The 12690-nt window shown below is 39.4% G+C and overlaps 1 protein-coding gene and 1 long non-coding RNA gene across 3 annotated transcripts; one reads left to right on the plus strand and one right to left on the minus strand.

Annotated features, from left to right (window-relative positions):
• The first annotated feature begins 1860 nt into the window (after positions 1-1860).
• On the plus strand, positions 1861-4138 carry LOC132096215 (uncharacterized). Its single transcript, XR_009422561.1, has 2 exons — positions 1861-2171; positions 3902-4138. It is a non-coding gene; the product is annotated as an uncharacterized LOC132096215 (long non-coding RNA).
• Positions 4139-5785: 1647 nt separating this feature from the next.
• LOC132096162 (deubiquitinating protein VCPIP1-like) lies at positions 5786-12483 on the minus strand. 2 transcript variants are annotated; one of them, XM_059501383.1, is made up of 4 exons: positions 9729-12483; positions 9364-9450; positions 7746-8418; positions 5786-5906 (listed from the first exon to the last, which is right to left on the minus strand). In XM_059501383.1, the coding sequence occupies exons 1-3, from the start codon at positions 12316-12318 to the stop codon at positions 7769-7771; spliced, it is 3327 nt and encodes a 1108-aa protein (XP_059357366.1). In that variant the 5' UTR covers positions 12319-12483; the 3' UTR covers positions 5786-5906; positions 7746-7768. The 2 variants fall into 2 exon arrangements, with proteins under 2 accessions (XP_059357366.1, XP_059357365.1); XM_059501382.1 differs by having other exon boundaries at positions 5786-8418.
• Between the last annotated feature and the right edge of the window lie 207 nt (positions 12484-12690).

Raw genomic sequence — 12690 nt, forward strand, 5'->3', positions numbered from 1 at the left:
GAACATCATGAACCCTAACCCATCATGAAAAGGACATCCAGGCAATGATGACCACAGACCGATGAGCAGCTGAAGTCTTGTAAAAAAAAAAAAAACTATAAGTATCCTCGATTTACAAACAATTAAACATTGTAATTTAAAAGAGAGTTGCTGGGACACAGTGTTAAACATGTCTCTGTCCCAGTTATCTTATATTTACAGATTACCAATTATTTGGTCAGTGAAAACATTGAAAATCTTTTCTTTGCACTTTTGCCAATCAAATAAACAATAGAATTACGATTTTATTATAAGATCTTGATTTTATTGCATTTTAAAAATATTTTTCTGATTTGGGGTTGTATTTAATCCTATCTTGATGTTTTATGTCTTATTGATGTCTATAAAAGTTAATGTAATGATAAATATAAAATTCAAAGATTTCTATGTACTGTAATTATATAAAACTATACTGTCAGCGCACCATAGTTATGCAAATGAAGTAGATCATCGCGTTTGATTCAATTCATAAGCATTAAAACTTCTCGAAGCAGTTGGGTTCTTGGGTTAAAATCAATCCCATCTAGTGGACAACATTAATATCACAGCCTTAGCGTCCCAAATATTATAAATTAATAAACCTAAGCATGTTTGCTTAGAATGACTTTGTTCTCGACGCAATTTAATGTTAAGGATCGAATGTCTAATGAATATCTATTATAAATACAACTTTATTTTTTGTTAAAATTACACTCTTCTATGTCAAGATCACATGGAAAAAAGAAAGAAATGTAATTCAAGCAGAAATCATGCATTTCCTCTCAGTTTTTCCCTACTTTTTGTAGCATCCAAGCAAACTGAACATTAATGTGCTGTACTTCAACACCAACTTAACAGATAAACAGAATTTATCAAACATAAAATAGACTTCATGCAGTAATTATTATGCACTATTACCACGTTTTGGGAAATATCTAAATAACCACCTGTTACAGATGCATCTACTGTAATGCAAACTTTACATTTCGTGTAAAGCGACGTATATTGAGACGGCGTATATATCAGGCGTCTTGTGAGGCGACGTAGCTAGTTCAGACGTACTTAGTACACGTACTATTTTTGATAAATTTCTTACATACGCCGTCGTCACGTCGCCGCCTATGATTGGTTCCAACAGTGACGTCGCCGCGGGTCTGTCGTCTGCCCTCCCATTCAATCCCATTCAAAAATGGACACGGACTGACGGCGACGGAAGGGTCGACAGCTCCTTCTCCTTCTCCTGCTAAGCCTTAGATTTGGCACTATCCACTCGTCATACTCAAACCAGCACCGACGCGCGCAAGAGCAATCAATACAGAGTAGCCTACGGGGTCATCTTACCCTAAATAATAATCACCAACATGGACAAAATGCATTCATTTTTTTTTATATTGCCTGTAGTGGGAATGCTGGAGCACAAACATGAATGCCCAACATCGGGTAATCTAGAAACGGGATAGTTTGCAGAAATTGAGAAATAGAACATCCTATAGTGGTAAATATAAACTTACACTACTGTTCAAAAAATGTGGGTTCAGTAAGTAAGAATTCGTTAAAAAAGACATTTATTATAGCATTACAATATATGTTTATTTCAAATAAATGTTCTTTTGAGCTTTCTATTCATCATAGATTCCTGGAAAAAATTTATAACAATAACATACAATACAATAAAATTACAATATGAAATATTTCTTAATCACCAAATCAGCATACAATGATTTCTGAAGGATCACTGCAGACATAGTAATGACTGCAAAACTTTAGCTTAGTGTTCACAGGAATAAATTTAAATTTGTAAAAATATTTTAAATTGAAAATATACAATATTACTGTTTTTACTGTATTTTTTTATCTCGACCTTGGTGAACCTTTAATAAAAAACAAAAACAAAATAAAAACAACAAATTTATAGAGAGATAATGTTTATCTAAATGAATGCACACAATATCACACATTATATATTCTCTGATACATTGTAATACTAATACTAGTACTGGTACACATAGTTTTTTCAATTCCAAAGTAGTTTAGGCATATTGCCAATATTTTCCACACTGTAGTTTTACTTTGCCGTTTTCTTTCAGCCTCGTGGATCTTCACCTGCTGTTTTTGGCTTCACTGCAGATATGTGTCCTGAGCGCCACCTGGAGGTAACACACATCGAAGGCTAAACTTAAAACTGTCAAATATCAACAGTGAATGTCTTAGTAGTGTATAAAAAGGTCACAGAAAAGCTTTGAGTAAAGCTGCTAAAGAAATGTATTAATGTGTGTTGCTGTTTTTGCAACGTTAAATGCTTGTTCTGTAAAATGTATTTCGTGTGTTTTGATTGACCTAGATTTTCTGTAGTTCATTTTATAGATAATTCTATATTTGAAACATGATTTAACTGATCATGGTTAATGTTTGTGTATGTGTTTTATAAGGACAAGGACACAAGCTATATGATTAATGCTTAGTGACTTCACAATTTTAGCATTATAACAATGTATGTACTGTATGTGTTGCCAATGTAACCACTTCCCGTGTCTTAGTGGCAGAGCATTATGTTAGCAATGCAAAAGTTCATGGTTTCAATTCCTAGGGAACACACATACTGGTAAAAAAAAAAAAAAATTATAGCCTGAATGCACTGTAAGTCGCTTTGGATAAAAGTGGCTCAATGCATAAATGTAAGGTACTATGTTCATGTTTAATAGCCCCAGCATATGCTCCAATGCTTACCAATCAATATCACATTATATAATGTGTTTAAATGATTTCAGAGAGATTAACTGAGTTTGTTTGTCATACATGTTTGACGAGCTCACACTGAAGATGATCTGACCACTCTGTTTGCAGAGGCTCTACTGAGAAAACTGAAGGAGGTTTTAACACATTTATGGGGTTCTCAGAGACACAGCATCTAGTTAGCTGTGCTGATTTCATTATGTAAGCAGAGACACTGATCTCAACACTCTGACCTCACTGACCTTTAATCCTTTCAGTAATGTCACTGTCCTGAGCAGGAACAGCACAGACAGTAACACACTCACCATCAGATACTGCATTCTGCACACCAATCGAAATATGACACATATATGTGTTTAATGTGTTGTCAGCATTAAACATTAATTATCATGGTAAAATATCCAGTTAAGCCCTGATGCTATTTATTTCCGCCTGGCAATTTTCCTACTTAAATTCAAAAGCTTCCCATACCCACATGCAGTGGTTTACATACAAATGTTTGGTATCATTTTACAGGAAACCCTTTGAAATTACATAAAACACTGTAGAAATGGATAAAAATGATTTTATATGTTGTCTGTGTTATAAAAAAAGGGAGAAAATATTTTTTTTTACAAACTGAAATTTTAAATTGTATAGCTCAGGGCAAGAATGTGACTGCCTCATGGGACGTGTTTTATGTGTTTCCAGCAGATATAAACTAATAGAGGAAAATTTGTTTCTATCATAATCTATGCAAAAGTTATTCTATTCCAACTGAAGGAAGGAATAATACCCTTTTTGTATACAATTTCCACCTACCCAAATTTGTCCTGTCTCCATGTCCTGATACAGTGGAATAACTGCAATATCTTTGTATAATTTTACAGAAAACACTTTTAAGTTACATAAAAAGCTGCTGTTTGTGACAAATAGTATTATTTATGTTGTTTTTCATATGATGAACCACCTAAATACAAGGCGCTTTTTGTGTGTGTGTGTTCTAAACCCTTTTTTTGAAAGTGGATAGCTCAAACTAGCAAACTGCTTTAAATTATAAAATATATCTGGTCTATCACAATATAAAATAGAATCCACAATCTCCAGCTTTATATCATTTAATTTATGTGCATTCTGTATTGGTATACTGATGTATTGCCTCTCACATCAGCATCATTTGCCTCCAGCATCTCTCTTTGACCCTGTCTGTGTTTTTGGACACTTCTTCCTGCTAATTCGCTACCCAACGCTGCCCTCATGACCTTCACAGCATCGACAAACGAATATATGTTCATCCACACAGCACTGTAATAATCCATGTGTATTTACTGTACATTTACTGAGATGCATCATGTACTGTACTTTTCTGTCAATAAACAGTTTACCATATAGAGCCACTGAGGCCCATTATTGTGACTTAGACATCACAAAACTTCACGCAAGCGTTGTCTAATGATCAGAGTGGCTGTTCTGTGTGAGTATAATGAGGTTGTGTAACTCTGTTAAAAAAAAAAATGTGTGTTGCTGTGTTGTTTGTATTTCTAGAGGACGCTCTCTAAAACAGCCTCGGAGAGCATCTTTGTCGGGAGTCCCGGGTTCACCCCGATTACTTCAGCGACTGCTCTCACGTCGACGTAGTGACGGACATGCTGCACGTTCAATCGGCTCCAGCAATCCTGCATTTCATCATGACTGATGGATCTAACCCTAGAGCTCCACCTTTAATGGGTCACAAAACAACAGAAACTAGGACAGTATACACCAAAGTTCAGTCTTCATGCAACTCCTTCAGATTTGGAGAGAAAACAGAAGTTCAGTGTCCTGATTAGAGTTTGGGGCCTCAGTAACTTCAGCCAGTTTGTGGCACTGAGCCTGCAACTGGTATCAGGAATCTTTACTATTACTGCCTTATGTAAATATGTAAATATTGTGATTTTGATTGGAAATATCACACTCTTCGCCTATGAAAGTATTTGTCTGGATATATGTATGTTTTGACTAATAATGCAGAAAGACTTCAATGACAAATTGTTGTTAGTTTATAAATGCATGCATGTTTGTATATATAGTTGATTACCAGAGATAGTTATTTTGATATATTACAATTTTTTAAAAACACAGAAAAATGTGCTTACAGAAATCCATTTACAGTGTACATAGATTTCCATTCCTTTTTTTTAATCATGCATATTACATACAAATTATACATCAATGCAATTACAACCACACCTAAAATCATTACATACCTCAAAGTATCTAAACTAAGCTATTAATAATGTTTATTTTTTCCAAGTTTGTAATTTTTTTATTATATGAATAGTGTTAAATTATGGTGTTTACCCTTAATTTCTGATGGGCTTTTTAGCTTGTATTTAAAAAGACATTGGCATACAGCTGACTGCTGCAGATTTTCATGAAATGAAAAGTCAATTTTGTAATTCAGTCTGATTATAATCATCATCACTTCATCAAGCTTAAATAGGAGAAACATATCATCACTAATTTGGTAAGTAGGTTCAATTTGTGAATGCATTATCTTTCATGAACTAACAATGAAAAATTTTCTACAGAATTTACTGAAGTTAATATCAATACATGTACTATTTACTTCACATTCATTTGTAAAAGGAAAAAATATATTTTTTTAAATGTATTAGTATACACTCAGCAAATAAAAAAAAAATAATTACTTCTATTTAACAAGCATGCATGAAATGTCAGTAAAGTATTTTTTTTAAATAACAGGAGTAAGTTACATTTTAATGTATTAAAAAAATATTTACATTTTTTTAATTTAATATCACAATATTATGTTTTTTATATATATTTTTTCACAGCCTTGGTGAGCAAATACTTTTTTTTTTTTAAATTAACATCACTCATGATAGAAAGCATTGTTAATTATTTCATTTTAGCATGAAATTAAATGTCAACATAAAAACGTATAGGCCTAGTAGTATTACCGCTAATTCACATTGATGTGGTCCATTAGTGACCTATCAGAGATAATAGAAAACTGCATTAGAAAGTGATTCAGAAACAGCGATCACATCGATTCATACAGATGGAATAACTTTATTGTTGTTAGACTGAAAAGTAATCAAGCATGCAAACAGCAGATTCCTCAGCTGCGTAGAATCATCCAACTGTTTTATTGGAAACAGAGGAGAAACAATCTAGAAGGGAAAAAAACAGATTCAATATCTGTACAGATGAAAATATAATACAATATATACCACTATTGTACACTGGAATACAATATATCAGGAGTGTGGCAGTCACAGAGAAACAACCTGCACTTGAGTCTGTGTTACATGAAGCAGTAAAACGTTTCTTTTGTGCTGCTCTTTACATCAACAATATCAATTATGTTCAAAAGCTAATAAACACGCCTACACAGAAAAGTGCTCTGGTATAGATGTTTTTTCGACTTAAAAATAAAAAAACAATCTTGTAAAATCAAAAACTCATCAAGCCTCCAACTTCATCATGAGTCCTTGGACCAAAGTCAGGCCTCGTCCAAATTCTCTAGTTTCTCCTTCTCAGAACAGATTCTCTGTCACGCACAAACTCTGCAGATCAGAGCTGGGGATGCTAAAAGACTCATTAAGGCTGTTAACAGCAGTTTTGACTACCTGTTGTTGCTCAGCAAAGTCTCGAGCTCAGCAAAGTCTCGAGGTTTTTCCATCTGTTTTATCTTCTACCCGGTGACTGAAGCACAAAGCTCAACAGCCCTATTAATCAAGTTTTTTTTCTTTTTTTTGTGGTTTTTATGAATCAGTTGCCAAGGTGACAAGAAAAATCTGTTAAGAACAGAATCGTTTTTTTCCTGAACTCAAAAGAAAACACTTAAACCGTCCTTCATGCCTTCTACTTCAACATATTAGCATGGCCTAAAACACAGGTAACAATATACTACAGCGCTGAATCAAATATCCTGAAAAAAAAAATCACCCACTCGGCTACTGTCTGTTAAGATTTCCCAAGAGAAGATTTTGCCAGAATCAAGTACATTACATTCCGATACTAAGTGTATGAACTGTCTTGTACTGAACAGTGTTTAAAGAAGAAAGGACATGCAAAACGGTACAACAGAACCTGGGCCACATTAAAGGCAACACTGACCAGGCCAATCTGAGATCACAGGACAGAAACTCATTCTCAGATGTATGGATACTCCATGCTGATCTGCTGAGAGAGGTTTCTGTGCTCTAACTGTGTAGCAGGACGATGAAGTAAACGTGAAATCCAGCTGGAACTCGTTTCCAGGCTTTTACCGCGTAGTGCTCTTTGGATAGACCGCAATGAATTGTGGGTAGAGAAGCCCTGTTTGTTCCACAAGTCAGAACCGTGCTGAAGACACAAACATTATCAAGGAGACCCTGTTACCTACTAAGTGCACAGACGCAGGGCTGAAGTTTGTGAGACAGTCAGTGATTCAAATTGGAGTAAGAAAGCCGTGAACCCAGCAATGAGGGTCAAAGTGCACTTTGATTATTTAAGTACAATGTGGAAACAAGCAAAGCTCAAGGGTGATCTTAAAGGGATAGTTCAACCAAAAACAAAATTTCTGTCAACATTTACTCACCCTCATGTCATTCTTTATGACTTTTTTTTCTTCAACAAAACACAAAATACATTGGGATGCAATGTTTCTTGGAACTCACAGACTTTTATTATATGGACAGAAACATTCAAAATATCTCCCTTATGTTCCAAAGAGAAAAAGTAAGGCATTGGTTTGGAATGACATGACAGTGAGTAAATTAATAACAGCATGTTCAATTTAAGTTGAACTGTCTCTTTAAATCAGTGTGCACCACGTTTATATTTAGGTGAATGAAAGCAGACACTCAATTCCTGTAATAATCATTTCAAATTTCACATCTTAAGACTTCGAGAATATTTAAGAATGCGTTTCACACTCAAAAGACGCATGTGTCAATAAATCGGCTGGACCATTATTTGTTATTTGAATCACAGTGCATGTATGTGTGTTATGACAGGAAGCTCACTCTGCTAAGCGGATAATGAAGTATCAAGATTGGTCCATGGGTTCAAAGGTGCTGGGTTGCTCGGCACCGTGACTTTCCATATCCTCTTGTTTGTCAGGAGCCTCTTCTTCCTTCACATCATGCCTTGCTACAGCGTGCTGGCGCAAGTGTTTGTCCATAGACGCCTGTATGTTTGAGACCATCTCCTGCAGACGCTGCCGCTGGGCCTCGATAACGGCAGGCTCCAGCCCCAAACCACGGCCCTCACGTAAAGTGAGCATGCCCGGGGCCACGCGCACCAACTCCTCCCCTGACAATGTTATCTCTTCACCGCGAGCGCTGTTGCTGAGATCCACGCCACTGCTGTGCTGCCGCCTGATTGGTGGGTGTTCGGGAGGGGCGGAACCCAGTGAGTGACCTTTGCCCTGGAAGGCCATGACAGTCTGCTCTTTCTTGCGCACTGCACCGCCAGCGCCCAATCGCAGGCCGTGGGCGGGGCTTCCCTCGCGGCTATGGGAGGCTGCGTCTGAGCGGAGTTGGGAAAGGGCCTCCTGGACGAGCTCCTCCACATCAGGGCCCACTGGAAAATGACCGGCTGTGTCCACACACAGCTCCAAACGCTCCTCTGCAGCACTGAACACAAACGTCTTACCCGACAAATGGGGCAGTGTGCAGTGCTTCCCATCTAACAGACCTTAACACAAGAAATAGAATTTATTAGCAGAGTTTCTCATTGTATGCATAAAAGTGGATGATACAAACAATTTAATAATTTTTCACATTGTCAATTTAATTTTACAAATGTTTACAATATTCCCTAATAATTATAACAATATCTAATAATATGTATGTATTAGTGGATTAGCAACATACCCGCACAAAAAACATTGTAATAAAACAAAAAACTGAAAAGTAATAAAATATATTTTTGGCTCATGAGGTATATGGCACATTTGTAAACAAATAAATAAATCTAAAAGTTTTAATGTTTAAAAAAAACAGAAACATAAATATTTCTAATTCAGAACTATTTTTAGGTCACACCATGTTAAATAAATTTGACAGACCAGATGAATGGTTAGATGATTTCAAATCATGCTGAAAAACATGATCATTGGGTTTTACACAAACCTGTGGAGTTTATGCATTCTGTCCTGCTGTCATTGAACATTTACATTTATACAAAGCGACTTGTACTGCAATCAAGACACACATTTAAATTTCCCTGGGAATCAAACCTTCAACCTTGTATGTGTTAGCACCATACTCTACTGCTTGAGCCATAGTAAAGCAAAAAGAGGGGTAAATCAAACTCTAAGAGATTCTGAAATGTAAATTTTTCAATTCAACTTCTCACATAAATTGTTATGCTCATTGTTTAATTTGTATTTAAATATATTGTCATTGTCATCTAAATTGCATTACTTTTGACTCCACTGCGATACATCTCTCAGTGGCAAAAAAGAAAAGAAAAAAAGTCTGTGTTAGTACACAGAAAATAAAACTAAATTAGAACTGGTTCTCAAATCCCACCCTCACAGTACAGTGTTACTGCAAATGCTTATGGCAACACATATAATATAGACTTTGTCATGCCAAGCAAATTGTGTGTGAGAAAGTGGGAAAAAAGACAGATTACCCATGTCTTTCTTCACAATATTGTAGAAGACTCCTCCTTGTTGGAACAGGTGAGGCAGTTTCTTGGCATATGACCAGACATCTTCACCTGAGACAAACAGAACAAGAGAGAGGAGAAGAGAAAACACATTAAATAGACAGGTCTCACACACATTGTTTACCATAGACTCATTTTTGTTCAGTAATCAATAATTACTCATTAAACATGATTGAATAATAATAACAGAATCATCCTGATGAGTAAATTACAAAAATAGGCTTGTATCATACAGTCCAGCGGGTCATAGACACTCTTAAGCAAATGTTGATTCTAGTGTGACACAGTCTTCTCATAAAGCAGATCTATAACAGGAAGGTGTGTTTTACCCATAAGTGCTGCCAGGAGACAAAGTGATGACATCTCAAGATCAATGTTGTCCTGAAGTTCCCTGCTACTGGTGCGGCCGAGTCGTGGGTCAGAGTGAGCATGCGTTTGAGGTGTGTGAGAGTGCGTCTGGGTCATGTGAGTATCGGGGGAGCTTTCTTTTAGTGCTTCCACAGATATGCGGTCGCCATGCTGAAGTGCCACGGGCTGGTCCTGGTCCTCAGGATGCGGTGGGGGCAGCTCTTTGGGTGGGAAGCCATGTCGGATGCACAGCTGTCCGGGCAACAAGTTGAAGACCTGGACGATGGAGTTTTGGAGCTCACCATAGGTGGTATGCGGTTGCAGTGTAAGCATGGCCTGCCGCCCATCGCTGGTCGTTACACGTATCTTCTTCTCTCCACTGGGGGGTGGCACTTTGGTGGGTGTTGGAGGAGCAGAGGATGATGACGAGGAAGGAGATGGTGGGCGTGGATCCTGCTGGCGCAAGCGGTCTGTGCTACGCCGCTGGGACAAGGCCGCCTGCTCGCTGATGCTATGTTGCAAGACCCTCTCGGTTTTACTCATCACCAGCTCTTCTTTATGCAGGGTTTTGCCTTTCTGTCCCGTCAGGATGATTTTAGTAGGAGGGTGAGTGGCTGATTCACTCCCATCTCTCCTGTCCTGAACATGAGCACCTTCGATGGCAACTGGATTGTATTCATCTTGGCTCCTCTTGGCAGTGTGATGCAAGATGGTGTTCACCACTTTTTGGACTAGAATCTCACTTCCGAACTCTCCAGGAAAGTGCTTCGTGACAAGTCGCATCGTCACGTCATAAACATTGCTGTTGAGAGTCGGATCTGTTTCGTACTGGAACCAATAAACGGTCTCTCGCACCACACGGCCGCCCCACTCCAGAGTGATAGGGAAAGCTTCGGGAAGATTATCGTATTCCTTCCCCTCCCAGAAGTGTTTAAACCCGCAGCCACACTTCCCACCCTGTGAGTGAGTGTTGGTACGGTCTCCGTCCAAATAGACGACAGAGCCGTCGCCACGAGCGCGTCGCACTGAAGTACCGTGACACCAGGTGCAAGCCGTGAGTGAGCCAAGCTTGTAGTCAGGCACCAGCACATCTTTTTCTGGGTTATAGGAACAAACCAAACTATTTAAAGGAAAGCTGTAGTTCTTGTCCGCCCGCAGAGTCCCATGAGTCGACTTGGCCAAGTTGTAGAGTTTCCCTCCCGGTATGAGCCACTCTGCTGGGACGTGGAGCTCTGAAAGAGCATTGCAGACAAGACAGCGATGGAGACGACCCTCCTGAACAGATTTCTTAGCCGCTTCTGTCACCTCCTCCGGATGCACGCCGATCACTCCAGTGCGTCGGTATATATACTGGTGGACATCTGCGACTAGAGCGGGGTGGATGCTGTGCTTGTCCATGAAGACATCCTCCATCACGCCTACGAGCCGCAGCAGGTACTTATCCTGCAGGCTCCGTTCGCCGCCGATCACACAGCTTCCGTTGGAGTCCAATCTCACGTATTTGCGAATCAGCTCTTGAGGAACACCCCAAGCTTTCGGGAGCAATGCAGCTGGTAGACGGGGTAATGGCAAGCCCTTGATGCCCACGAGGGGTAGATAGTGATTTCTGCCAGAGCTACTCCAGGCGATGCAGATGGGCTTGTTCAGAGTGCCATCTTTTCCTCGGCACTGCTCCTCTGGAACCAGGCCTGGCAGGAAAGTGGCGGAGTAATCGCCCGAGCTGCGCATGCCACTCAGGGAGTCCAACAGGATTATGGGTCTGTGCAGTACATTCGCCAGGCCGAATATGTGAATGTTCCTAAGCCCCAGGGGAACGCCTTCTGGAGGGACAAACAATGGGTCACACTCATTAATGATATCTTCCCATTCTGCAGCATCTATAAAGTCCTGGAAAAGGGCTTTGTAGCGGTCGAGGTTCTGCTTGAAATTGAGTTTTAGGTTTTCTCGAAGGGCATGCCAGAAGAGCTCACGTCCAACTAGTGCTCTGGACACGGCGTGCACCAAGCAGTGTCCGTCTCCATCCACATGCACAGGAATAAGACACTCTCTGTTCAAGTTTGCTTTCTTGATTTCCTCCAAAGTGTCATGCAGGTAGATCAAGCTCCCTGACCTGTCCCGTCCATACCCAACAGTGGACACATGCTCTTGCTCGATGAGAAACGCACGGTCCCCAAGAAGCGAGCAGTCGAAGATCTCTCCCTGGTTCATTTCCTTCAAGAGTTTGGCAGTGCCTGTCTGTTTGTCCATGCCATAGCGGGTGAGGATGGGAGACAGCAGCTTGCAGTGATAGTTTGAAAGTCCCATCACTTTCACCAGCTCGGAGCCCTTTTTAGGAGGGCCTGACACACCCAGCAAAGCATTTCTCAGCAAATTATGAAGCACTACATCTGGGTCAGTCACTTCCTCCACATTCGCGAGGTTCTTCTGCTCGTGTCTCTGGCCGCATTCAGTGCACTCGATGCTCATGGAGGTGTGTGCGGGGAAGAAGAGCTTCGCCTGGCACTGCGGGTCCGGGCACATCCCGCATAAAATGCGCCTGTCCTTCTGCTTTGAGCCCGGAATCAACGACATAGTCCAATCTAATACACCTTCTGACGCATCGGTTTACAAAAACATCGCTGTCTAATCAGAGACGGGCGAGAGAAAATTATGTCACCTCACGCAGTTTCTGTTTTCCAGAAACAAACACAACACGGAAGCGGTTCCGTAACACAATGTGACCTTATGGGTAGCGCAAGGCATGTTGGGAGATGAAGTTTTTAACCACATTGGTGTAAAGGTCTTCTAACGACATTATTTAAAAGAAGAATTAAAACTTATACTAATATCTTACAGAAACGTTTGACTTTTCTTTTATTTACGAAATGCAATATTTGTTTACTAACGACTGGGACGACTCATGCGATATAACAACAAAAGTGACTTTGACAAAACTACAAAAAC

This window comes from Carassius carassius, chromosome 20, assembly GCF_963082965.1.
Source record: "Carassius carassius chromosome 20, fCarCar2.1, whole genome shotgun sequence".
In the NCBI taxonomy this organism is placed as follows: Eukaryota; Metazoa; Chordata; class Actinopteri; order Cypriniformes; family Cyprinidae; genus Carassius; species Carassius carassius.